Here is a 27,241-nt window from a genome sequence, read left to right on the forward strand (position 1 = left end):
CTCACTATGTTGCCCAGGTTGGTCTTGAACTCATGGACTCAAGCCATCCTCCTGCCTCAGCCTCCCAAGGTGCTGGGATTATGGGCATGAGCCACCATGGCTGGCCCTTTTGTTTGTTTGTTTGTCTGTTTGAGACAGAGTCTCGCTCTGTCGCCAGGAGCCAGGCTGGAGTGCAGTGGTACGACCTCGGCTCACTGCAACCTCTGCCTCCCGGGTTCAAGCAATTCAACTGCCTCAGCCTCCTGAGTAGTTGGGACTACAGGCACACGACACAACACCCAGCTAATTTTTGTATTTTTAGTACAAACGGGGTTTCACCATGTTGGCCAGGATGGTCTCCATCTCTTGACCTTGTGATCCCGGCCTCCGCTTCCCAAAGTGCTGGGATTACAGGCCCGAGCCACAGCGCCCGACCTGTTTTTTGTTTTTAAGCTTCCCAGTGCAGGCAATGTTGAGAACTAATCTTTTGCTAACATATTTGTAGCTCTTCGTTCTCTTCTCTACTGAGTAGAAAGACACCTACTCAGCCTTCAAATCTCACCTCAAAGGTCACTTACATATCAGGAAAGGTTTACTCTGAATCCCTCTCCAATGGTGAACTCTCCTTGCTGTATTATGTCCGCTTGTATTTTTAGTCATCTCTATTATTATTATTATTATTACTATTTTCTTTGCAGAGGCGGGGGCTAGATTGCCCAGGCTTGTCTTGAATTCCTGGGCTCAAGTGATCCTCCCTCCTTAGCCTCCCAAAGTGCTGGGATTTCAGGCGTGAGCCACTGCACTGACGTTAGTCATCTCTATTTCCCCCGCTAGACTGTGAGCTCCCCAAAGATCTGGCACAAGCCTGGCATATGACAACAGATAAATAAATGAGTGAATGTAGACATGAACAAAGACAGTGTATGGACAAGGTTGCCGCATCATTTAGTGCAAATTAAGGCAGATATCAGCCTGTTCAGGATGCCTCTTTGGCTGTGGCAGGAAATACCCTCCTAGGTGGGCGAGGCTGAGGCACTACACTCCATCGCACTAATCAGCCAGGCGTTGCTCAGGGGTCGGGGAGACCCGGCGAAGACATCACCTTTCGATGAGGCCGGCGCTATGCGCCCTCCAGTCGAGAAGCGGCGCTGTGGAAGAACGGCAGCTTCCGGTCGGCTTTTCTCTTCCTTCGGCTGCCGGCGCTAGTACGTCCTGTTTTCGTTGGCCGCGCTGGGATAGCCGCTGCCGCTGTAGCTGTTACTGCTTAGCGCTGGTCTTTTCCCGGCACTGAGGGCAGCGCAGCCCCCTTGTTTGTTCGGTTCGCCTACACGTGGTCCTCAGGGGCACCGGCTTTCCCGCGGTCGGCAGCATGGGTCGGGAGTCACGGTGAGGCACAGCGCCGAGCGGGCTAGCAGGCGAGCGGCTTATTGGGGTGTGAGAAGAGGCGGGAGTTGAGGTGGCCGCTGGGCCAGGCCTGGCGCGGCCCCACGTGCAATCAGCGCTGCCCGGCGGACACTGCAGGGGCTTGGGGGACCTCGGGTGAGGGAATGGCTGTGCTTGGGCCAGCGATGGCTTCCCGGCACTACTGTCAGCGGGTTCGAGCCCCTGGAGCGGGAACAATCTCCAGGACGTTAGTGATTGGGCACCACATCCCGCCACTTCAGCGGAGCCTACCCTGATTACTTCAGCAGAAGTGATCCCAGTTGGATTGCTTATTGCTTCGCGTTTCCGGCATTGCCTCGACTCCCATCATTCTGTATTTTAGTTCTTTGTGCGCGCGTGGTCTTTTCCCAAGTTACTTGAAAGGAGCGTGAGGGCAGACATTTTTACCGCACCGACAGCACTGTAGACTAGGCTTTTTTTTTTACTGGGCTACGATGAATATTTGTTGCGTGGGCATTTACTTCACAAATAGGTTTCGTATTTCTTTGTTACTCCTTTTCTGTCCTTTTGAAGTTGTGGACTGTGAGCTCTTATTAGAACTGTGAGATCTCGTCACAACTTTAGATTGTTCATAGATTGTTGGGAACCTTGAGTTTTTTATCGTAAAAATGACTATTTGCTATGTATTTAGCAATGACTGAAATGTATTTTACGTCTAGGAACAGTGAAGGCTTTTGTTTTTAATGCTAGCAGTTCTTTGTTGAAGTATAATTAACCAGGAAAATGGACAAAACTTAAAGATAAAGCTTGATGAAATTTATCACATATATAAACCGTGTTATCGTCACCTGGATGAAGATAAAGAATATTTCTTTCCAGAAGATTCCTTTGACGGTGTTTTAAATCTCAAATTTCTGGTCCAGACCAGAAATTTGGAAGTGATACTTATTTGAGTCATTCTTCTCTCTCACTACTCACAGCCTGTTAGATTCTACATCCTTTCCCCATTCTGGCTGCCCCTGACTTAATTGAGGCCCTAATTATTTACTGTCCAGACTACTACATCTGTTTTAAATTGATGCTTCTCTTAATTGATTATCTCCTAATTGTTAGATCCCTCACACTACAGCCAATGACACTTCTGAAGTAGAGATGAGATCATGTCATGCCCCTGACTTACTCTCCATTGGTTCCTGCTACTTCCAAGATGAAATTTAGACTGTGACAGTCTTCAAGGCCCTTCACAAGAAGGTCCATTCCTAGCCCTTCAATCTTCTTTGCCTCTCTGCTGTGTATGGCCTGTGCTCTAGGTTTTTTCAGGGGATCATGAAAGGCTCAGAGGTGGGAAGGTGCAAGGTGTTAGCTAAAAAGCGCAATTTTTCTACCTGGGTAGGTTTCATGAAGGGTTTTTATCTTTTTGGATAAGTAGTCGGATGTAGATCCTGAATAGGACTTGGTTGCAGAAAATGAGTGGATTGTAGATTTTGAAGATAAGAATTTGTTTGTGAACCTTTGAAGATTTTGAATAAAAAGTGTGTAATAGAATCAGAATTCTCCTTAGCAGCAATGAGTAAGATTTAATGGAAAAAGGAATAGAAACAGGAAGACCGCAAGTCTTTAAGAATGTCCTAGATAGAAATGTCTGATATAGAATAGTGACTGTTGGAACTCTGTGGAGGTAATATAGTGTGAAGGGGATTACAGAGGTGAAATTGTTATTACTTGGTGGGTTTTTTGCTTTTGTTTTTGAGACAGAGACTGGGTCTTGCCTGTCTGTCGCCCAGACTGGAGTGAATTGAAGCAATCTTGGCTCAGTGCCACCTGAGCTTCCTGAGTTCAAGAGATCCTCTTCAGCTTGTCAAGTAGCTGGAACTACAAGCATGTGCCACCACACTCTGCTAATTTTTGTATTTTTTTGTAGAGACAGAGTTTCACCATGTTGTCCAGGCTGTTCTTGAACTCTTGAGCTCAAGCTATCTGCTCACCTTGGCTTCCCAAAGTGCTGTGGTTACAGGCACGAGCCACTGTGCCCAGCTATTACATATTTCATTTATTGTATCAAATGAGACAAGAGAAAAATATTGATGATAACTAATGTTTTGAGCCTAGTGACCAGAAATTGGTATGATTAATGGTTTGGGGAGGGAAAAGTAACAAGTTTGGGTTTCTACAAGTTGAACTTGAGGTGCTTGAAAGATAATTAAGTGCACTCATCTAGTGATCTTATTTAGGTTTATAGCTTTTTTTTTTTTTTTTTTAAAGATGGGGTTTCACCATGATGGCCAGGCCGGTCTTGAACTCCTACCTCAGGTGATCCACCCACCTTGGCCTCCCAAAGCGCTAGGATCATAGGCGTGAGCCACCATGCCCAGCCAGATTTATAACTTTAAATAGCCTTTGTACACTAATTACTCTTCAGTTTATATTTCTAGAGAAACCTCTTCCTTGAACTCCAGACTGGTATTTCAACTATATACTATGTATCTCCACTTGGATACCTAATATTCTGATCCACCTCCCCAGATCTGTTCCTCAGTCTTGCCATCTTAGTAGATGGCAACTTCATTCTTCTTACTTGGTCAGGTATCTTCAAGTGATTTCTCTCTTGCTGTCACATTTGACATTTAATTCATCATTAAATCCCATCAATGCTAGCTTCAAGATATCCAGATTTTGGCCAGGCGCAGTGGCTCACGCCTACAATTCCAGCACTTTGGGAGGCCGAGGCGGGTGGATCACGAGGTCAAGAGATCGAGACCATCCTGGTCAAAGAGGAGAAACTCCGTCTCTACTAAAAATACAAACAGTAGCTGGGCATGGTGGCGCATGCCTGTAATCCCAGCTACTCGGGAGGGTGAGGCAGGAGAATTGCTTGAACCCAGAAGGCGGAGGTTGCGGTGAGCCGTGATCGTGCCATTGCACTCCAGTCTGGGTAACAACAGCGAAACTCTGTCTCAAAAAAAAAAAAAGATATCCAGATTTTGACCCTTCTCAGTGTCTTTCCACCTGCCTTTTTTTTTGAGACAGAGTCTTGCTATGTTGCCCAGGCTGGAGTGCAGTTGCCTAATCTCGGCTCACTGCAACCTCTGCTTTCCAGGTTCAAGTGATTCTCCTGCCTCAGCCTCCTGAGTAGCTGGGATTACAGGCATGTAATTAGCGCCACCATGCCCAGCTAATTTTTTGTATTTTTAGTAGAGATGGGTTTCACCATGTTGATTAGGCTGGTCTTAAACTCCTGACCTTGCGATTGCCCACCTCGTCCTCCCAAAGTGCTGGGATTACAGGTGTGAGCCACTCTGCCCAGCCTCCACCTGCCATTTTGATCTATGCCACCACTATCTCTTGCCTGGATGATTCCTGTAGTGCTGGTCTTTGCTAATCCTATTTTTTTTCCTTTTCTCCTTGCCCCACTTTGTTTGGTTTGTTCTTCTCTCAGCAGCCAGAATAATACTTTAATAAAAACATTAGGCCAGGTGCAGTGGCTCATGCCTGTAACCCCAGCATTTTGGGAGGCTGAAGTGGGAGGATTACTTGAGCCCAGGAGTTCAAGACTATCCTGAGCAACATAGCAAGACTCTACCTCTACCAAAAAAAGAAAAATAGGTGGGCATGGTGGCACATGCTTTTGGTACCAGCTACTTGGGAGGCTGAGGTGGGAGGATTGCTTGAACCTGGGAGATTGAGATAATCCTGAGCAACATAGCGAGACACCATCTTTACAAAAAAAAAAAATAGATGGGCATGATGGTGTGTGCCTTTGGTCTCAGCTGCTCTAGAGGTTGAGGTGGAAGGATCGCTGGGGCCCAATAGGTAGAAGCTACAGTGAGTGAGTGGTGATCGAGCCACTCTATTCCAGATGGTGACAGAGCAAGACCTTGTCTCAAGAAAGACATTTAAAAAATAATAAAAAGTCTGGGCACAGTGGCTCATGCCTGTAATCCCAACGCTTTGGGAGGCTGACATGGGAGATAACCTATGGTCAGGAGTTCGAAACCAGCCTGACCAACATGGTGAAACCCCATCTCTACTAAAAATACAAAATTAGGCTGGGCACGGTGGTTCACGCCTGTAATCCCAGAACTTTGGTAGGCCGAGGTGGGCAGATCACCTGAGGTCAGCAGTGACAAACTAGCCTGGCCAACATGGTAAAACCCTGTCTCTACTAAAAATACAAAAAAAAAAAAAATTAGCAGGGCATATTGGCGGGTGCCTGTAATCCCAGCTATTCGGGAAGTGAGGCAGGAGAATTGCTTGAACCAGGAGGTGGAGGTTGCAGTGAGCGAAGATAGCATGGATGCCCTCCAGCCTGGGCAAAATGAGAGAAAGAGACTCTGTCTCAAAACAAACAAACAAAAACTAAAAAACAAAATTAGTGGGGTGTGGTAGCACAGGCCTGTAATCCCAGCTGCTTGGGAGGCTGAGGCAGGAGAATTGCTTGACTGGGAGGTAGAGGTTGCAGTGAGCCGAGATTGTGCCACTATACTCCAGCATGGGCAACAGAGTAAGACTCTGTCTCAAAATATAAATAAATTAATAAACAAATGAATGTGGTGATGCATGCCTGTAGTTCCAGCTTCTTGGGAGGCTGAAAGTGAAGGATTACTTGAGCCCTGGAGGGTTTAAGTTGCCATGAGCTGTGATCACACCACTGCATTCCAGCCTGGATAACAGAGTAAGGCCTGTTTCTTTTTCCTTTTTCTTGTTTCTAAGATGGAGTTTCACTCTGTCACCCAGACTGGAGTGTAGTGGCGCGATCTCAGCTCACTGCAACCTCTGCCTCCCCGGTTCAAGCAATTCTCCTGCCCCAGCCTCCTGAGTAGCTGGGATTACAGGTGTGTGCCACCATGCCAAGCTAATTTTTTGTATTTTTAGTAGAGATGAGGTTTCACCATGCTGGCCAAGCTGGTCTTGAATTCCTGACCTCAGGTGAACCACCTGCCTCGGCCTCCCCAAAGTGCTGGGATTACAGGCATGAGCTACCGCACATAGCTGGCCTGTTTCTAAAAATAAAAATAAAAACATTAGTGAAGTTATGTCACTCTTCTGCTTAAAGTCTTCCAGTAGATTTTCATCTTAGTGTAAAAGACAGAGTCCTTATATAATGGCCAGTAAGGCCCTCTGGGTTTGGCTGTCCTCCTGTTTTTTTGACCTCATCTTACCGCACACTCTATTGCTCTTTCATCGCTAGCCGCAACTGGGATCCTTGCTGTTCCTTGAATACACCAGTCAAGCTTCCTCTTTAGGGACTTCGCACTTGTGCCTTTTGTGTGGAAAGTTCCCTATATGTCTACATGGCTCCTTTATTTCTTTCAAGCCTCTATAACAAAATATCATATTTATATTATCTATAAACAAACTGTATACAGTATTTGTTTCTTCACTTGTCTGTTGTCTTTTCCTTTACCAGAATGTAAGCTGCCTGGAGCTCAAAGGCAGGAGCTTGGTCTGTTTTGTTCACTGTCCTTGCTTCTCTTTCCAGACAGATTTTCCACCTCTACATGTGCCTGTGCTGAAGCAGAAGGGTTCATTTTTTTCCCTCTTAATTTTAGAAAAGTTTATAAACAATCCTTTGAGTGTGAAATTTGTCTGCCGAAATTATTTTTGGAAAAAATGTAGTAAAATATAATAGAAGCTAACTGTGTTAGCTGAACTTAATCTTTGACTTACTGTTGTAGCCACTATCGAAAACGATCAGCATCACGGGGACGCTCTGGAAGTCGGTCTAGGAGTCGCTCACCCTCAGACAAAAGAAGTAAACGTGGAGATGACAGACGGTCTAGAAGTAGAGATAGAGATAGGAGGAGAGAGAGGTCTCGTAGCAGAGATAAAAGAAGATCTCGGTCAAGGGACAGGAAGCGACTGAGGTAAGACATTAATTAATCTCCAAAGTACCAGTAATAAATTGGGACTTCGCAGCTATAGCAGCTTCTGCAAAAGTGTGGTTTTTTTTGTTTTTGTTTTTTTTTTGAGACAGAGTCTTGCTCTGTCTCCAGGCACCAGGGTGGAGTACAGTGGCACAATCTTGGCTCACTGCAATCGCTGCCTCCTGGGTTCAAGCAATTCTCCTGCTTCAGCCTCCCTGGTAGCTGGGACTACAGGTGCACGCCACCACGCCCAGCTAATTTTTGTGTTTTTTAGTAGAGACAGGGTTTCACCATGTTGGCCAGGATGGTCTTGATCTCTTGACCTCGTGATCTGCCCACTTCAGCCTCCCAAAGTGCTGGGATTACAGGCATGAGCCACTGTGCCTAGCCTATTTTATTATTTTTTTCTTTTTTGAAACAGAGTCTTACTCTGTTGCCCAGACTGGAGTGCAGTGGTATGAGCTCACTGCAACCTCCGCTTACCAGGTTCAAGCAATTCTCGTGCCTAAGCCTCCCAGGTAGCTGGGATTACAGATGTGCATCATCACACTTGGCTGATTTTTATGTTTTTAGAAGAGACGAGGTTTTGCCATGTTGGCCAGGCTGCTTTGGAACTCCTGGCCTCATGTGATCCTCCCACCTTGGCCTCCCAAAGTGTTGGAATTACAGGCGTGAGCCGCCACATCCGGCCATCAAACAGTATTTTTAGTTTGGAAACTTTAGGCTTGTATTTCCTGTAACCCAAAGATAGTCCTTGAAGCCCTCTGAGTAAGGTACAAAATGAAGTTAAAAGTAAAGTAATAAGTTATATTCAAGGAGGTTCTATTCCAATTCTGTTCCAGGAGAGCTGACCAAGGTTTATTTTCCTTTCCTTTTTTTTTTTGCCTCCTTTGTTGACATTTATAAAAATTTCCTCCCTCTCTCCCTCCTTTCCTCCTTCCCTTCGTCTTTCCCTCCCTCCCTTTGTCCTTCCCTCTCTCCTTCCTTTCCTCTCTCTCTTACTCGTTCTCTTTCTCTCTCCCTTCCCTTTTCTTCCTTTTGATGAACAGTGTGTTTAGAGCAGCCCCTAAAGCAGATGGAAGAAGGAAACAGCAGACCTTCTCCAAGCCCTTTAAACTGTTTTAATGAGCTGTCACAGATTTAAACTAAAGAGCATCTTAGTCTTTTTTTCTTCTAATTTTAATTTTTTTTCAGTAGCTCTGTCACCCACACTGGAGTGCAGTGGCACGTTATCAGCTCAGTGCAACCTCTGCCTCCCGGGTTCAAGTGATTCTCATGCCTCAGCTTCTTGAGTAGCTGGGTTTATAACCATGCACCACAACACCTGGATAATTTTTATATTTTTAATAGTGATAAGGTTTCACCATGTTGGCCAGGCTGATCTTGAACTCCTGACCTCAAGTGATCTACCCACCTCAGCCTCACAAAGTGTTGGGATTACAGGCGTGAGCCACTGTGCCCAGGCTTCTTTCTTTCTTTCTTTTTTTTTTTGAGACAGAGTGTTGCTCTGTTGCCCAGGCCGGAGTGCAGTGGTGTGATCTCAGCTCACCGTAACATTTGCCTCCTGGGTTCAAGTGATTCTTCTGCCTCAGCCTCCTGAGTAGCTGGGATTACAAGTGTGTGCCACCACACCTGGCTAGTTTTTGTATTTTTAGTAGAGATAGGGTTTCACCATGTTGATCAGGCTGTTCTTGAACTCCTGACCTTGTGATCTGCCTGCCTCGGCTTCCCAGAGTGCTAGGATTACGGGTGTGAGCCACCGTGCCCGGCTTATTTTTTGTTTACTTGATTACTTCCTTGGCACTAGCCAAGCAACCATAACCTTTTCTCCAGGTAAAAAACAGTCTTTATTTTGTTTTTATTTAAATTTTTTTTCTGAGGCTTACTCTGTTACCCAGGTTAGAATGCAGTGGTGGTGCGATCTTGTCTCTTTCAGCGTGTCTCATGGGTTAAAGCAATTCTTTTGCCTCAGCCTCCTGAGTGACTGGGACTACAGGCACGAGTCACCACCCTTGGCTAATTGTTTTTGTTTTTTGTTTTTTAGTAGAGACAGGATTTCACCATGTTGGCCAGGATGGTCTCAAACTCCTGACCTGAAATGATCCACCTGCCTCGGCCTCCCAAAGTGTGGGATTACAGGAGTGAACCACTGCACCTAGCTGAAAAATAATCTTTAAATGAAAATAATCAGCCAGACGAAGTGGCTGATGCCGTAATCCAGCACATTGGGAGGCCTAAGCAAGCAGATCATTTGAGGTCAGGAGTTTGAGACCAGCCTGGCCAACATGGCGAAATCACATCTCTACTAAAAATACAAAAATTGGCCAGACATGGTGGCTCATGCCTGTAATCCCAGCACTTTGGGAGGCTAAGGTGGGTGGATCACTTGAGGTCGGGAATTCGAGACAAGGCTGACCAACATGGAGAATCCCCATATGTACTAAAAATAAAAAAGAATTAGCTGGGTGTGGTGGTGCATGCCTGTAATCCTAGCTAATTAGGAGGCTGAGGCAGGAGAATTGCTTGAACCCAGGAGGCGGAGGTTGCAGTGAGCCAAGATTGTGCCATTGCATTCCAGCCTAGGCAATGAGTGAAAGTCCATCTCAAAAAAAAGCTGGCATGTTAACTGCATGCCTGTATTCCTAGCTTCTCAGGAGGCTGAGGCAACAGACTTCCTTGAACCCGGGAGACAGAATTTCAGTGAGCCGAGATGGCACCACTGTGCTCCAGCCTGGGTGACATGTCAGCACTCTATCTCAAAACAGAAAAAAGGAAAATAGTTTTCCATGCACACCACACCCAATTAAGAAAAGCTTTTCATAGAGATGGGGTCTTTTTTTTTTTTTTTTTTTTCCGAGATGGAGTTTTGTTCTTGTTGCCCAGGCTGGAGTGCAGTGGTGTGATCTCAGCTCACTGCAGCCTCTCTCTCCCCAATTCAAGCAATTCTTCTGCCTCAGCCTCTCAAGTAGCTGGGATTACAGGCGCCCACCACCATGCCCAACAATTTTTTGTATTTTTAGTAGAGACAGGGTTTCGCCATGGTGGACAGGCTGGTCTCGAACTCCTGACCTCAGGTGATCCACCGGTCTCGGACTTCCAAAGTGCTGGGATTACAGGCGTGAGCCACCATGACTGGCCAAGGTGGGAGTCTTAAGTGTTTTGCTAGTGGCCTCCCAAAGGGCTGGGACTGCAGATATGAGATTCCATACCTTGCCCAGTTTCTCTTTAAAATAGGAAAGGAAGACAAGGTTGTGTTGTGACTGGATTGCAGAAAGAATTTAACTTTGTCCTTTTGAGACATTGGAGTACACTGTAGAACTTGGGGAAAATATTCACGGAGTGGACTGCGCTCAGCCCACAAACATCTTTATGAAATTAGTATTCTCTGGCCTGGCGTAGTGGCTCACCTCTGTAATCCCAGCACTTTGGGAGTCCAAGGCAGGCAGATCACTTGAGGTCAGGAATTCTAGACTAGCCTGGTCAACTACTAAAGATATGAAAATTAGCCAGGCATGGTGGTGCACATCTGTAATCCCAGCTACTAGGGAGGCTGAGGCAGGAAATCGCTTGAACCCAGAAGGTAGAGTTTGCAGTGAGCCTCGATCATGCCACTGTACTCCAGCCTGGGCAACAGGAGTGAGACTTTGTTTCAAAAGAAAAAAAAAAAAAAAAGGAAATTAGTATTCTCATTTTTTTCATTGAATGCTTGTAAGAATTGGCTTTACTTGTTTCCTGTTTAGCTGATTTGATAGTTAATTGAGACCTCTGCCTTTAATAATGATAATTAAGATTCTTTCAATGTGAGACAAAATCCTAATCTGAAACAGTAGCTCCATTTGGTCATAGAATAAATGAAAAGTGTCCCCCTTTTAGGCGTTCCAGAAGTAGAGAGAGAGAGAGAAGCCGGGAGCGAAGAAGATCTCGAAGTAGAGACAGGAGACGCTCAAGGAGTAGAAGCCGGGGCCGGCGATCCCGATCCTCCAGTCCTGGCAATAAAAGCAAGAAAACTGAGAATAGGTAATGTTATCATTGGGCTGTATGTGTCATACAGATTAACTATCATGCAGCTTGGGGACTACTTCCCTTCTCTATGCCTTTCTTCTTTTTTTTTTCTTTAAATTTATATTTATAGAGAATTAACTACATTTGGCTTCTACCATGAACTGTTGGCAATGTTTTAATAGGTTATAAAGTTTATAATTCATCTGGAAAATACTAGATTCTGTCAGTTTTGACATTCAATACATTGTATTCTTATTTAATACATACTATTGATCAGAAGTGTATTTTATAAACATATTTGTAGAAATGCTGTTGTTTTCTTTTCAGACAGGGTCTCACTCTGTTGCCTAAGCAGGAGTGAAGTGGCGGGAACATAGCTAACCTCAAACTTGGAGGCTCAAGCAATCTTCTCACCTAGGCCTCCAAAAGTCCTAGGATTATAGGTGTGAGCTACTCTGCCCATTCTGGATGTTCTATTTCAGTTAAAAACAAACTATAAATTCAGAAAACGTGAGCAAAATATAAACATGTAGCCTATTAGGTAATTATAAAATAAACATCATATGCTCACCGTCAAAGTCAAGAAAGAAAACATTAGTATCCCATTAAGTCCTCCATTCCTCTTCTCTCTTTTTTTTTCTAAAGCGGGATTTCACCATGTTGGTCAGGCTGGTCTCGAACTCCCGACCTCAGGTGATCTGCCCGCCTTGGCCTCCAAAGTGCTTGTATTACAGGCATGAGGCACCACGTCCAGCCGGCCATTCCTCTTCTCTAAGCTAACTTTCTACCTCCTAGGTGAAACCACTGCTGACTTTTGTGCTAGTAATTTCCTTCATTTCTTGATAGTTTTACACCTATATTGGCATCTGGAAAAAAGTAGTTTAGATTTATGTTTTATTTTTATCCTTACATGATGACTGGAGTCTTTTTTTTTTTTTTTTTTTTTTTTTTGAGACTAAGTCTCGCTCTTGTCTCTCAGGCTGGAGTGCAAATTGAATATACTATAGACAAACACTGAAATTTGGGTAGGATAGTTAAAATGTGATAAATGGAGAAATAGACCAAGATCTTAATATTCTGCAAGATAATTTATATATGTAATAATATTTAAAATCCCAATGCGTATGCATTTCTGATGGTCTCACGTTCTACCGATTTTTTTTTCCTTGAGACAAGAGTCTCAGTGTGTCCCCCAGAGTGGAGTGCAGTAGCGGGATCTTGGCTCACTGCAACCTCCGCCTCCCAGGTTCAAGCGATTCTCCTTCTCCTGACTCAGCCTCTTGAGTAGCTAGGATTGCAGGCATCTGCCACTAAGCTTGGCTAATTTTTGTATTTTTAGTAGTGGTGGCTCACACCTGTAATCCCAAGGTGGGCAGATTATGAGGTCAGGAGTTTGAGACCAGCTTGACTAACATGGTGATACCCTGTCTCTACTAAAAATACAATAATTAGCCAGGAATGGTGGTGTGTGCCTATAGTTTCAACTACTCAGGAGGCTGAGGCAGGAGAATTTCTTGAATCTGGGAGGTCAAGGTTGCAGTGAGCCGAGATCCTACCACTGCACTCCAGCCTAGGGGACAGAGCAAGACTCCGTCCAAGGGAAAAAAAAATTAGAACGTGAGACCATTAGAAATGCATTTCCATTGGGATTTTAAATATTATTACATACATAAATTATCTTACAGAATGTTAAGATTTTGCTCTATTTCTCCATTTATCACATTTTAACTATCCTACCTAAATTTCATTGTTTATGTATAGTATGTTTAATTTACCTTGGTGGAATTTCCAAATATTTAGTAATGTTTCCCATTAGTGTCATGGGATTAATTTTTTTCATGATATTTTCAAGATGTTTTATCAATGGAGTATGAAAACGCAGTTGACTTTTAGAAGTTTATTTCTTAACTAAATAGTGGAATACAAGTCTAATAAGTGTACTTAGGTATTTTTGTTTTAATAGAAATGAGGTCTCACTGTATTATCCTGGCTGGTCTCAAACTCCTGTGCTCAAGTGATTTTCCTGCCTTGGCCTCACGAAATGCTGATATTACAGGCATGAGCCACCATGCCTGACCCAAGGGTTTTTTTTTTTTTTGAAAAAGAGATAGGGTCTCACTTTTCTTGCCTAAGCTGGAGTGCAGTGATGGGATCATAGCTCAATGCAGCCTTAAACTGCTGGGCTCAAGTGATCGTCTTGTTTCAGCCTTCTCAGTAGCTAGGACTGCAAGTACACACCAGCACATCCAGCTAATTCTTAAATTTTTTTGTAGAGATAGGATCTTGCTATGTTGTCCTGGCTAATCTCTTTAACTCCTGGCATTAGTTGATCCTTCTGCCTTGGTCTCCCAAAGTGCTGGGAATATAGATGTGAGCCACCCTACTCAACCTATAAAAGTATTTTAAGGCTGGGTAAGGTGGCTCACGCCTATAATTCTAGAACTTTGGGAGGCTGAGGCCGGTAGATCACCTGAGGTTAGGAGTTGGTGACCAGCCTGGCCAACGTGGTAAAACCCTGTCTTTACTAAAAATACAAAAATTAACTAGTTGTGGTCTTGGGCACCTGTAATCTCAGCTACTCAGGAGGCTCTGGTAGGAAAATTGTTTGAACCTGGGAGGTGGAAGTTGCAGTTAGCTGTGAGCACGCCATTGCACTCCACTCCATCTGGGTGACAGAGTGAGACATGGTCTCAAAAAAAGAAAAGGTATTTCCAAATGAATGTTTCTAAGCACCAATGAATAAATGAATAACTTTTCTCTTGTCTCTTATTTTTTTTTTGGTAGATCTAGGTCCAAAGAGAAAACCGATGGTGGGGAAAGTTCTAAAGAGAAGAAAAAAGACAAAGATGACAAGGAGGATGAGAAAGAAAAAGATGCTGGTGTATGTTTACTAACTGTATATCATACTTGTTCCTTTTTTTTTTTTAATCCGAGATAAAGTCTCCCCCCCGCCCCAAGATAGTCTCACTCTGTCGCGCAGGCTGAAGTGCAGTGGCATGATCTCGGCTCTCTGCAATCTCTGCCTCCTGAGTTCAAGCAATTTTCCTGCCTCAGCCTCCCAAGTAGCTGGGACTACAGGCATATGTAACCATGCCCAGCTAATTTTTGTATTTTTAGTAGAGATGGGGTTTCACCATGTTGGCCAGGCTGGTCTCAAACTCCTGACCTTGTGATCTTCCAGCCTTGACCTCCTAAAGTTGAGATTACAGGCATGAGCCACTGTGCCTGGCCATCAAACTTGTTTCTATCATGATAAATTTTTTTCTTTTTAATGCTGTAAGCTTTATTTTAAAATAAGCAGGTATGTAAGATAAAAAGGAAGATTAAATAACATTTACCCCTGCGGGAAAATTTTTTGAAAGAAATTGCACATTTATACACATCCATTTTTACTCATAAAGTAGTCTTACCATATAAACATTATCAATTGCCTTCCAAAAAAGTTGTATAAATTTAGACTTAACACTGGGCATGGTGGTTTATGCCTGTAATCACTCCACTTTGAGAGGCCAAGGCTGGTAGATCACCTGAGATCAGAAATTCAAGACCAGCCTGACCAACATGGCGAAACCCCATTGCTACTAAAAATACAAAAATTAGCCAGGTGTGTTGGCACATGCCTGGGAGGCAGAGGTTGCAGTGAGCCGAAATCACACCATTGTGCTCCAGCCTGGGCAAGAGCGAAACTCTGTCTCAAAAAACAAAATTTAGGCTGGGCATGGTGGCTAACGCCTATAATCCCAGCACTTTGGGAGGCTGAGGCGGGCAGATGATGAGGTCAAGAGATCAAGACCATCCTGGCCAACATGGTGAAACCTTGTTCTACTAAAATTAGAAAACTTAGCTGGGTGTGGTGATGCATGCCTGTAATCCCAGCTACTTGGGAGGTCGAGTCAGGAGAATGGCTTGAACCCTGGAGGTAGAAATTGCGGTATTGTGCCACTGCACTCCAGCCTGGTGACAGAGTGAGACTCTATCTCAAAAAAAAAAAAAAATTTAGATTTAAGAATTTAGACATGAGGCTAGGTGCTTTGCTCACACCTGTAATCCCAGGAATTTGGGAGGCTGAGGCAGGCAATTCACTTGAGGTCAGGAGTTAGAGACCAGCCTGGCCAACACAGTGAGACCCTGCTGCTACTAAAAATACAAAATTAGTCGAGCATAGTGCTGTGTGCCTGTAATCCCAGTTACTTGGGAGACTGAGGTAGGAAGATCACTTGAACCTGGGAGGCGAAGATTTCAGTGAGCTGAGATTGTGCCACTGTACTCCAGCTTGGGTGACACTGAGACTGTTTCAAAAAAAAAAAAACGCCAAGATTTTGGCTGGGCGTGGTGGCTCATGCCTATAATCCCAGCACTTTGGGAGGCCGAGGCAGATGGATCACAAGGTCAAGAGATCGAGACCCTCCTGGTCAACAAGGTGAAACCCCGTCTCTACTAAAAATACAAAATTTAGTTGGGCATGGTGGTACGCACTTGTAGTCCCAGCTACTCGGGAGACTGAGGCAGGAGAATTGCTTGAACCCAGGAGGCAGAGGTTGCGGTGAGCCAAGATCATGCCATTGCACTCCAGTCTGGGTAACAACAGCAAGACTCCGTCGCAAAAAAAAAAAAAAAAAGAAAGTATTTAAACATGAATACATTTGTTTCTGCACACCCTTGCCCCGTGGGAGTTTCAAAGTTTAATTTTTCCAATCTAGGAAGTGATTGGTATTTGTTATGTTGAGCTGCATATCTTAAATGAGTGAATATTTAAATGCCACAAATATGATATGTATTTATAATGTAACAATAATGTATTTTCTCAAGTGTTTTTTTTAAATTTTTTTTGAGACAGTTTCAAAAACAGTTTCAAAAAACTGAGACAGTTTCTTGCTACCTCTTATAACCTTATAACTCTTGCCACCCAGACTGGAGTGCAATGGTGGGATCTCAGCTCACTGAAACCACCATCTCCCAGGTTCAAGTGATTATCCATGCCTCAGCGTTCCGAGTAGCTGCGATTATAGGCATACGCCACCATGCTTGGCTAATTTTGTATTTTAATTAGAGATGAGGTTTCTCCATGTTGGTCAGGCTGGTCTTGAACTCCTGACCTCAGGTGATCCACGTGCCTTGGCCTCCCAAAGTGCTGGGATTGTATGTGAGAGCCACCACGCCCACCATTTTCTCAAGTTTATTGTCCATTTTCACTTTTATTTGAATGGTGTATTTATATCTTTTGCCCATTTTCTTTTCATTTATTTATTTACTTATTTATTTTGAGATGGAGTCTCACTCTGGAGTCGGGTGGCATGATCTCTGCTCACTATAATCTCCACCTCCCTGGTAGCACATATACCATGTGCCTCCCAAGTAGTACATATACCATGTCCCTGGCAACGAAACTTCTTTGTCATGTTGATATCATTTACTTACTTACTTGTAATAGAAAATTTCTTTTCTTTTTTTTTTTTTAAGACGGAGTTTCGCTCTTGCTACCCAGGCTGGAGTGCAATGGCGCAATCTCGGCTCACCGCAACCTCTGCGTCCTGGGTTCAGGCAATTCTCCTGCCTCAGCCTCCTGAGTAGCTGGGATTACAGGCACGCGCCACCATGCCCAGCTAATTTTTTATATTTTTAGTAGAGACAGGGTTTCACCATGTTGACCAGGATAGTCTCATCTCTTGACCTCGTGATCCACCTGCCTCAGCCTCCCAAAGTGCTGGGATCACAGGCTTGAGCCACCGCGCCTGGCCTTTTTTTTTTTTTTTGAGACAGAGTCTTGCTCTGTATGTAGCCCTGGCTGGAGTGCAGTGGCATGATCTCGGCTCACTGCAACCTCCGCCTCCTAGGTTCAAGCAATTCTCTGCCTCAGCCTCCCCAGTAGCTGGGATTATAAGCACCCGCCACCATGTCCAGCTAATTTTTGTATTTTTAGTAGAGAAGGGGTTTCACCAACTTGGCCAGGCTGCTTTAACTCCTGACCTCAAGTGATCCATCTGCCTCGGCCTTCCAAAGTGCTGGGATTACACATGTGAGCCACCATGCCTGGCGAAAACTGCTTTTCACAGAAGAAATTTTGGAGGAGTTTAGAGAATTTAAAATTGAGAATAACTGGGGAACTTTGTTTGCTGGTTGCTTTAGTTTCTGTTTTTAGGAAGAATCAAATTTATATTTGCATAATGCTTGCAAGTAAAATGAGATTAATTCATGGTGTTTGAAATCTGTCTTTTGGCTTTCTTTTTTTTTTTTTACTATTACAAAAGTTTATTTAACAAAAAGTCTAATATGAAAATGTACATGACCTAATTTTTACATCATAGTAATACAGGCCCTATGGAGAGAGGACATCGGTTTCTCCACTGAACAGCCATTATTTATACTCGTTCCAAGGCTTCTAACATGATGATACTATTTCCGCGTATTACCACCATTCCAATATTATTCTGTTGTCCACTAGTCGCCATCTCCACACATTCATCCATCACAAGATTCATAAAGGGATCAAATCCCCGCAATATTCCTTGGACGTATCTGCCACCATTTAATTTCAATGATAACTTCTTGTCCATAAATTTTTTCAACTTGGGAGGGTGAGCTTTGCTCATGATGGCTACTCTGAGGGCACACCGGCTTTCTTTTTTTTTTTTTTTTTTCTTTAAGAGACAGGGTTTCACCATGTTGGCCAGAATGGTCTTGATCTCTCGACCTCATGATCCGCCCGCCTTGGCCTCCCAAAGTGCTGGGATTACAGGCGTGAGCCACCGTGCCCTGCCTGTCTTTTGTCTTTCTTATTTGAAGATGCTTTTCTTGTGATTTTATTTTGATAATATATTTGTGGGTATATTTATTAAGATAAGAGATCTAAGTCTACCTTGAGGAGTTTGTATATATGCAGTTTTTTCTCCTTTTTTATACTTTGAAGAACTTACTGAAATGTCCCTTGGAGCAAGATTATTAATAGTGGTTTTGCTTTTTATTTTCTCCCATCTCTTTCTTTCTTTTATTCCCCCAAGAACTTTGACCAGAATAAGCTGGAAGAAGAAATGAGAAAGCGAAAAGAAAGAGTAGAAAAATGGCGCGAAGAGCAACGTAAAAAGGCTATGGAAAACATAGGAGAACTGAAAAAGGAAATCGAAGAGATGAAACAAGGGAAAAAGTGGAGTTTAGAGGACGATGATGGTATATTTTTCAAGCTAATCACCTGTATAATAACTTATGTAGAATGTTTAATGAATAATATTTCATATGGGGTTTTAAATCTTTTTTATTGTTAAAACCTATGCATAATACACTATTTACCATTTTCGTCATATTCAGGTTTCAATTCAGTGATAAGTACATTTGCGGTGATGTGGAGTCATTACCACTGTCTGTTTCCATGACTTTTTCATCATTCTATACAGAAAGTCTGCACCTTTTAAATAGCTCTATAGCATCTTTTCTTGCTACCTCTTATAACCTTAGCTCTATTTTCTGTCTCTGAATTCATTTAGTCTAGCTACCTCACATAAGTGGAATCATAAATATTTGTTCTTTTGTGTCTGGCTTATTTCACTCAGCATAGTGTCTTCAAGGTTTATCTATGTTGTAGCATGTTGGAATTTCCTTTCTTTATATGGCTGAATAATTATATGCCAAGTTTTGTTTGTTCATTCACCTACTGTTGGATAATTTGGTGGTCTCCACCCTTTCGTTATTGTGAGTAATATTTATATGACTATTGGTATATAAATAGATTTTTGAGTCTCTGTATTCAGTTCTGTGGAGTATATATCCAGAAGTGGAATTGAGATTTTTAAATGCCCCCTTTTTTTGGTTTTGTTTTTGAGACAGAGTTTTGCTCTTGTTGCCCAGGCTATAGTCTCAGCTCACCGTTAAATGCCCCTTTTAATATTTATGTTGTAATTTGAAATACAGAATTGTGTTCAATAAACATCACTGATTTTACTTTAGAGTGAATCATTGAGTGCTTATGGGCATAGCCAGTAAATAGCTCTTTAAGATATTACTGTCAGCCCAGGCATGGTGGCTCATGCCTGTAATTCCAGCACTTTGGGAGGCTGAGGTGGGTGGGTCACCTGAGGTTAGGAGTTTGAGACTAGCCTGCCCAATGTGGTGAAACCTCATCTCTACTAAAAATAGAAAAATTTAGCTGGGTGTGGTGGTGGGAGCCTGTAATCCCAGCTACTCGGGAGGCTGAGATGGGAGAATCACTTGAATTCAAGAGGTGGAGGTTGCAGTGAGCTGAGATCTTGCCACCGCACTCCAGCCTGGATGACAAGAGCAAAACTCTCCAAAAAAAAAAATACATATATACACAACATACACACACACCAGTGTGAATGTTAGTAAGGAGAGTAAATTAAGGGCATGCTTTCAAGTGCCTCCTGATTTTTCTTTCTTTGGAGTTATAGTTTCACTCTGTTGCCTAGGCTGGAATGCAGTGGCATAGTTATGGTTCACTGCATTCTCGACCTCCTTCCTTAGCCTCTAGAGTAGCCACCATGCCTGGCTAATTTTGTCTTTTTTTTTTTGAGATGGAATCTCACTCAATCATTCAGGCTGGAATGCAGTGGCATGATCTCGGCTCACCACAACCTCCACCTCCTGGGTTCAAGCGATTCTCCTGCCTCAGCCTCCTGAGTAGCTGGGATTACAGGTGTGCGCCACCATGCCCAGCTAGTTTTTTTTTTTTTTGTACTTTTAATAGAGACAGGATTTCACCATGTTGGTCAGGCTGGTCTTGAACTCCTGACCTTGTGATCTGCTTGCCTCAGCCTCCCAAAGTGCTGGGATTACAGGTGTGAGCCACTGCGCCCAGCCCTCTTTTTCTTTTTTGACAGAGTTTCACTCTGTCACCCAGGCTGCACTGCAACCTCTGCCTCCCAGGTTCAAGCTATTCTCTCAAGCCTCAGCTTTTTGAGTAGTGGGATTACAGGCACCTGCCACCATGCCCAGATTATTTTTGTATTTTTAGTGGAGATGAGGTTTTGCTGTGTTGGCCAGGCCGGTCTTAAACTCTTGACCTCAGGTGATCCTTCCACTTAGGCCTCCCAAAGTGCTGGGATTATAGGTGTGAGCTACCATGCCCAGCTAATTTTGTCATTTTTTGAAGAGCCAGGGTCTTATTTTGTTGCCCAGGCTAGTCTTGAACTCCTGGAGTCAAGAGAGCCTGCTGATTTGACCTTTGTCAGTGCTAGGATTACAGGTGGAAGCCACTGTGCCTGGCTGCTGATATTCATAATTTAGGATGGAAACATTTCCCTTCATATCTGATTTTTACTTTTGAGATTTTAGTAAAGTGGAAGATTGTGGAATTTTATAGGAATATGGGATTTTGATTCATTGTCTGTGACAGTTTGAAAGAATGGTTTAAATAGATGAATAGGTTCTATCTATAAGTAGTCACGATGTCTTGTCTTTTTTATTTTTTTAGATGGAGTCTCGTTCTGTTGCCTAGGCTGGAGTGCAGTGGCACATTTTCAGCTTACCATAACCTCTGCCTCCCAAATTCAAGCGATTCTCCTGCCTCAGCCTCCCAAGTAGCTGGGACTATAGGCTTGTGCCACCATACCCAGCTAATTTTTATGTTTTTAGTAGAGATAAGGTTTCACTATGTTGGCCAGGCTGGTCTCGAACTCCTGAACTCGTAATACACCTGCCTCAGCCTCCCAAAGTGCTAGGATTATAGGTGTGAGCCACCATGCCCAGCTAAGTAGCCATGATGTCTTAATTCAAGACAATGTAATCTTTTTTTTTTTTTTTTGAGACGGAGTTTAGCTCTTGGTACCCAGGCTGGAGTGCAATGGCGCGATCTCGACCACCACAACCTCCGCCTTCTGGGTTCAAGCAATTCTCCTGCCTCAACCTCCCGAGTAGCTGGGACTATAGGCATGCGCCACCATGTGCAGCTAATTTTTGTATTTTTAGTAGAGACAGGGTTTTGCCATGTTGACCAGGATGGTCTTGATCTCTTGACCTCCTGATCCACCTGCTTCGGCCTCCCAAAGTGCTGGGATTATAGGTGTGAGCCACCCCACCAGGCAACAATGTAATCTTTTTTACCTAACTGAGATATGCTATTTTTTTCTTCTTCTGTGATCGAAAGGTAATTGAAAGAAAAGAAATACAGTTGACCTTTGTACAACTTGGTAGCTAAGTGCCCTGAGCCCCCACAGTGAAATATCCATACATAATGTTTTGCTCCCCAGAAACTAAGCATTACCTGTCTGCTGTTCACCAGTAACCTGAACAGTGGAATAACACATACTTTGTATGCCATTGGGAAAAGCAGCAAAGGGTAAAGGACTTACAGAGTGCCTACATAAATTGGTTATGTGTAACATAACAAACAAGGAACAATAAACTGCGGAAGACTGCATGCAGGAGGCCTCTGAGGAAGAAGGCCTCTCCATGCCCCATGTTCTGGTGCTGGGTGACCTAGGCTCTGTACCATAAACATTGTGCTCAAGGATGTAAAACTTCTTCATAGCACTGTGACGTAGCCAGACTTGTAGGCTCCTTGTAAGATCCGTGTTCCATCAGCTGCACATAGATAATAAGCTAAAGATAACTACATGTTCTTGTTTTGTGAAACTCCCAAACCTCCACTGTTATCAGTCCTTCGAATGACACACCAGTTCTGGTTTACTGATTGATTTCTAGCTCACTGATTCACTCCACCATCACCCTCTCCCCACCATTATTCCACCCCTACCCTGTGGATCAAAGTGACTGTAACCAATAAATAGTGGATGATCAGAGCTTGGGCCTTCACTGCCTCATCCAGAGTAGTAAGTGATGGTCCCCTGGTCCCACTATCTCTCTTAATCTTTCCTTTGTCGCCACTGAACTTGGGGTACCCACAGATGATGTAGGGCTGGCTCCCTGCATTCTGGTGCCCTGTGTGGGACCCATGGACTCTACATTCTGGTGCCCAACATGGGTGGAGCTTATGTATTCCTACATTCTGGCACCCAACGTGTGGGGCTCATGGACTCCCTGCAGTGTGATTTATGTATTAAATACTAGATTTGTTTAATAGGGTACGGTGGAAAAAAAAAGATTGTTATTAAGAGAATTATAGGCTGGATGCAGTGGCACACACTTGTAATCCCAGCACTTCGGGAGGCCAAGGTGGGCAGATCATGAGGCCAAGAGATTAAGATCATCCTGGCCAATGTGATAAAACCCAGTCTCCACTAAAAATACAAAAGAATTAGCTGGGCACGGTGGCATGCACTGTAGTCCCAGCTTCTTGGGAGGCTGAGGCTGGAGAATTCCTTGAACCCAGGAGGCGGAGGTTGTAGTGAGCCCAGATTGTGCCACTGCACTCTAGCCTGGATGACACAGCAAAACTGTCTCAAAAAAAAAAATTAAAATATTTTTATTATTAAAGTAGATCATCCTTCTTTTTTTTTTTGAGACAGAGTCTCGCTCTGTCACCCAGGCTGGAGTACAGTGGCGCAGTCTTGGCTCACTGCAACCTCCACCTCCCTGGTTCCTGACTCAGCCTCTGGAGTAGCTGGGACTACAGGCAAGTGCCACCACACCCGACTAATTTTTTTTTTTGAGACGGATTTCGCTCTTGTTACCCAGGCTGGAGTGCAATGTCACAATCTCGGCTCACTGCAACCTCCGCCTCCTGGGTTCAGGCAGTTCTCCTGCCTCAGCCTCCTGAGTAGCTGGGATTACAGGCGTGCACCACCATGCCCAGCTAAATATTGTATTTTTAGTAGAGACAGGGTTTCACCTTGTTGACCAGGATGGTCTCAATCTCTTGATCCCGTGATCCACACACCTTGGCCTCCCAAAGTGCTGGGATTACAGGCTTGAGCCACCGCACCTGGCCCTAATTTTTGTATTTTTTAGTAGAGACAGGTTTCACTGTATAGGCCAGGCTGGTCGTGAACTCCTGTGATCCTTGAACTCCTTGTGATCCGCCCTCCTCGGCTCCCAAAGTGCTGGGATTATAGGCATGAGCCACCATGCCTGGCTGAAGTAGATCTTAAAGGTCTTCCTTCAGCTTTGTTGTCTTCACATTGAGTAGGCTGAGAAGGAAGAAGAGGAGTGGTTGGTTGGTCTTATCTCAGGGTGGCAAAGGCAGAAGAAAATTTACTTCCATGTGGACCCATGCAGTTCAAACCTGTATTCAGGGATCAACTGTAATTAAAAATGTTATTTAGCAGAGAAAGTTTGTAGTTCTGTATCCAGCTGTATAGCTGTAAACTCTATTATTGGAGATCAACTTTTTTTGGCATAAGTAATCTTTTGACCCTTTTACAACCAAATAATTTATATTTTATTAATATTTTGTCATTATTCAAAAGTAATACATGCTTCATGTAAAAATAGAAAAACGTTGAAGTGTGAGCATTTGAATTGCTGGATGGCTGGAGTAATTAGAAAAGCAGTGTTTGGGCAGTGGGAGAAAAATTGAGAGAGGTGGAGTGTGGTCTGATTGTGAAGTATTACATTTTGAAACATATGTTCAAAGACGGTATATTCTGGTATTTTAGATGATGAAGATGATCCTGCAGAAGCTGAAAAGGAAGGAAATGAAATGGAGGGTGAGGAGTTAGATCCATTAGATGCTTACATGGAAGAAGTGAAAGAGGAAGTAAAAAAATTTAACATGAGAAGTGTAAAAGGTGGTGGGGGAAATGAAAAGGTATGGAATTTCTTATTTTTAGAGATTTCTATTTCCTCTTGAGTAATATGAATTCTCCATTGCATTGCCCTACAGATTTGCATGACTTCATAAAGCTAACAGTTTTCTTTCTCCTTGTAAGAAATATCAATGATTTTTTTTTTGAAATGGAGTCTTGCTCTGTTGCCTGGGCTGGAGTGCAGTGGTGCAATCTTGGGTCACTGTAGCCTCCACCTTACGGGTTCAAGTGATTCTCCTGCTTCAGCCTCCTGAGTAGCTGGGATTACAGATGCACGCCACCATGCCCGTCTAATTTTTTTTATTTTTAGTGGAGACAGGGTTTCATGATGTTGGTCAGGTTGGTGTCAAACTCCTGACCTCATGACCCGCCTGCCTTGGCTTCCCAAAGTGTTGGGATTACAGGCGTGAGCCACTGTCTGGCTATCAATACTTTTTCCAAGCACCAGAGATACTGGTGAATTTTAGCTATAAGTGTTCTTTCAGAAGTCACTGTTTTAATACCATCATTTTTGTTTAGTATCTTTGCTTACATATTACATGTTTTTAGTAAGTTCTCTGGAGACCTCTAGTACTCCTGTCTTTGATGCCCTTGTTTTTTAAACAGAGTCTCTCAGAGTTGCCCAGGCTGGAGTGCGGTGGTATGCTCTCGGCTCACTGCAGCCTCTACTTCCCAGGCCCAAGCAGTCCACCTACCTCAGCCTCCCGAGTAGCTGGAACTACATGTGTGCGCCACTATGCCTGGCTGTTTTTATATTTTAGTAGAGATTAGATTTTACCGTGTTGCTCAGGCTCGTCTAGAATTCCTGGCCTCAAGTTAATTTACCTGCCTTGGCCTCCCAAAATGCTGGGATTACAGGCATGAGCTACCATGCCTAGCTGCATCTTTCATACCCTTCACTCCCCTTACTTAATTCTGTTTTTTCTCTTTTTCATAGCATTTATTACATTTTGACAAATTATATAATTTTTTGTGTGTTTACAGTGTGTCCCTTCTCCTTTCCAAAATGTGAGCACTCTTCAGGGCAGTGACTTTAACCTGTTTATTTATTGATTTATTCATGCTCCTAGTATGAGTCCTTGGTTTGTCTAGTGATTGGAAAATACCCTGTAGTATTTTATTTTATATTAATTTCTTTTTTTTTTGAGATGAAGTTTCGCTCTTGTTACCCAGGCTGGAGTGCAGGGGCGTGATCTTGGCTCACTGCAACCTCCGCCTCCTGTGTTTAGGCAATTCTCCTGCCTCAGCCTCCTGAGTGGCTGGGATTACAGGCATGAGCCACCATGCCCAGCTAATTTTTTGTCTTTTTAGTAGAGACGGGGTTTCACCATGTTGACCAGGATGGTCTCGAACTCCTGACCTCAGGTGATCCACCCACCTTGGCCTCCCAAAGTGCTGGAATTACAGGCGGGAGCCACTGTGCCCAGCCAGGGATGAATTCTTTCACCAAGAAATTTGAGGTTACGGGTGAGCTATGATCACACCACTCAAGCCTGGGTGACTGAGACCACGTCACTAAAAAATGAAAAATAAAAAACTAAAAACGAAATTGTGTCAGTTATTGTGTGCTTCATTTGTCATATAACTTGTGTTTCAACTTTGCAAAATTTGTTTTTTTTTTTTTTTTTTAAGATTTTTACTTACCATCCAGTAACAGCAAAATATTTTATATTTCTTATTTTAGAAGTCTGGACCAACAGTCACAAAAGTTGTCACTGTTGTGACAACCAAAAAAGCAGTTGTAGATTCCGATAAGAAGAAAGGTGAACTGATGGAGAATGACCAGGATGCCATGGAGGTGAATTTTCATTAATTTTGACTTTGTTTATGATACTATCCTGGAAGCATTTATTAGAATGCATTCATGGAGATATGCCTTTCATTTATATGAACTAGGAGAAATTCCCAGAATTGGGAGACATTCTTCCTATTCTTAGTAGCATAATAATATTGTAGTTAAATATCTATTTAGTAGGACATTCTGACGTCTTTCATTCCTAACCGTATGATCTTTCTGCCCCTCAACAGCTCACGTCAGGTATACAATATGGAGAGAAAAAAAAGAAGTAAAAGAATGAATTAAGTTTGTTCCATTTAACATGTATTGTAAAGATTGATACAGTAAAAACAATAGTAAAACTTTATTAAAGCCATCTGTGATCATTACTCTTTTAGCTTTATATTGGCATTTTAACTTTCTAAGGGGTAAAGAAAAAAGAAACTAAGTTGAAAAATTCTTCAGGAGTTACTTGATGTGTTTCTAATTGAAGATGACAAACATCATTTGAGGTGATTTTGCAATTATGAAGTTTAAGTGTGCTGGAGCACTATAAACATCTTGTGGGTCAAACAGTCTGTTGCAGAAAGTAAAAAGATTAAAGAGTAGTTTCTAGGAGAGGATGATTTGAAAAGCGAGGAGTATTGCTTTCCATAAGGGGAAATAGTAATGAAATTAGCTCTTTAATTTTTTTTTTTAATTATAGTATTCTTCAGAGGAGGAAGAAGTTGATCTTCAGACAGCTCTTACAGGGTATCAAACAAAACAACGAAAGCTTCTAGAACCAGTCGATCATGGAAAAATTGAATATGAACCATTTAGGAAAAACTTCTATGTTGAAGTTCCAGAACTAGCAAAAATGTCTCAAGAAGGTAAAATTCCTTTTTTCATTTACTGGTTATAAGGGAACAGAGGAGGATACATTTCACATTACTCATGAGAAATGTGGATATATTTTTAAAATCATCAAAAATTAATTGACAGGCTAGGCATGGTGGCTCATGCCTGTAATCCCAGCACTTTGGGAGGCCATTGCAGGCAGATTGCCTGAGCTCAGGATTTGAGACCAGCCTGTACAGCATGGTGAAAACCCATTTCTAGTAAAATGCAAAAAATTAGCCAGGTGTTGTGTCATGCGCCTGTAATCCCAGCTACTCGGGAGGCTAAGGCAGTAGAATCACTTGAACCGCCGGGCGCGGTGGCTCAAGCCTGTAATCCCAGCACTTTGGGAGGCCGAGGCGGGTGGATCACGAGGTCAGCAGATCGGGACCATCCTGGTCAAGATGGTGAAACCCCGTCTCTACTAAAAATACAAAAAATTAGCTGGGCACGGTGGTGCGTGCCTGTAATCCCAGCTACTCGGGAGGCTGAGGCAGGAGAATTGCCTGAACCCAGGAGGCGGAGGTTGCGGTGAGCCGAGATTGCGCCATTGCACTCCAGCCTGGGTAACAAGAGCAAAACTCCGTCTCAAAAAAAAAAAAAAAAAAAAGAATCACTTGAACCTAGGAGGCGGAGGTTGTAGTGAGCTGAGATTGTGCCACTGCACTCCAGCCTGGGCCACAGAGCAGACTCCGTCTCCAAAG

At 43.3% G+C, this 27,241-nt stretch overlaps 1 protein-coding gene, 1 long non-coding RNA gene and 1 pseudogene across 4 annotated transcripts in view; 1 reads left to right on the plus strand and 2 right to left on the minus strand.

The window, feature by feature from the left end:
• Nucleotides 1-899: 899 nt before the first annotated feature.
• On the minus strand, nucleotides 900-1,831 carry LOC144580750 (uncharacterized). Its single transcript, XR_013530876.1, has 2 exons — nucleotides 1,654-1,831; nucleotides 900-1,402 (listed from the first exon to the last, which is right to left on the minus strand). It is a non-coding gene; the product is annotated as an uncharacterized LOC144580750 (long non-coding RNA).
• The window catches only part of DDX46 (DEAD-box helicase 46), a 67,920-nt gene continuing 41,862 nt past the window's right edge, over nucleotides 1,184-27,241 (plus strand). For both annotated transcript variants that reach the window (XM_008985057.5, XM_002744165.7), the window contains exons 1-8: nucleotides 1,184-1,365; nucleotides 7,038-7,226; nucleotides 11,100-11,243; nucleotides 14,013-14,109; nucleotides 18,227-18,392; nucleotides 23,732-23,883; nucleotides 25,566-25,679; nucleotides 26,365-26,530. In XM_008985057.5, coding sequence (XP_008983305.1) covers nucleotides 1,349-1,365; nucleotides 7,038-7,226; nucleotides 11,100-11,243; nucleotides 14,013-14,109; nucleotides 18,227-18,392; nucleotides 23,732-23,883; nucleotides 25,566-25,679; nucleotides 26,365-26,530 — 1,045 coding nt within the window. In that variant the 5' untranslated portion in view covers nucleotides 1,184-1,348. The remainder of the gene's footprint in view (nucleotides 1,366-7,037; nucleotides 7,227-11,099; nucleotides 11,244-14,012; nucleotides 14,110-18,226; nucleotides 18,393-23,731; nucleotides 23,884-25,565; nucleotides 25,680-26,364; nucleotides 26,531-27,241) is intronic.
• LOC108589589 (small nuclear ribonucleoprotein G pseudogene) lies at nucleotides 17,458-17,818 on the minus strand (annotated as a pseudogene). The gene has a single exon (XR_013530874.1). The product of XR_013530874.1 is annotated as a small nuclear ribonucleoprotein G pseudogene (transcript).

The sequence above is a fragment of the Callithrix jacchus genome, chromosome 2 (assembly GCF_049354715.1).
Source record: "Callithrix jacchus isolate 240 chromosome 2, calJac240_pri, whole genome shotgun sequence".
Taxonomy (NCBI): Eukaryota; Metazoa; Chordata; class Mammalia; order Primates; family Cebidae; genus Callithrix; species Callithrix jacchus.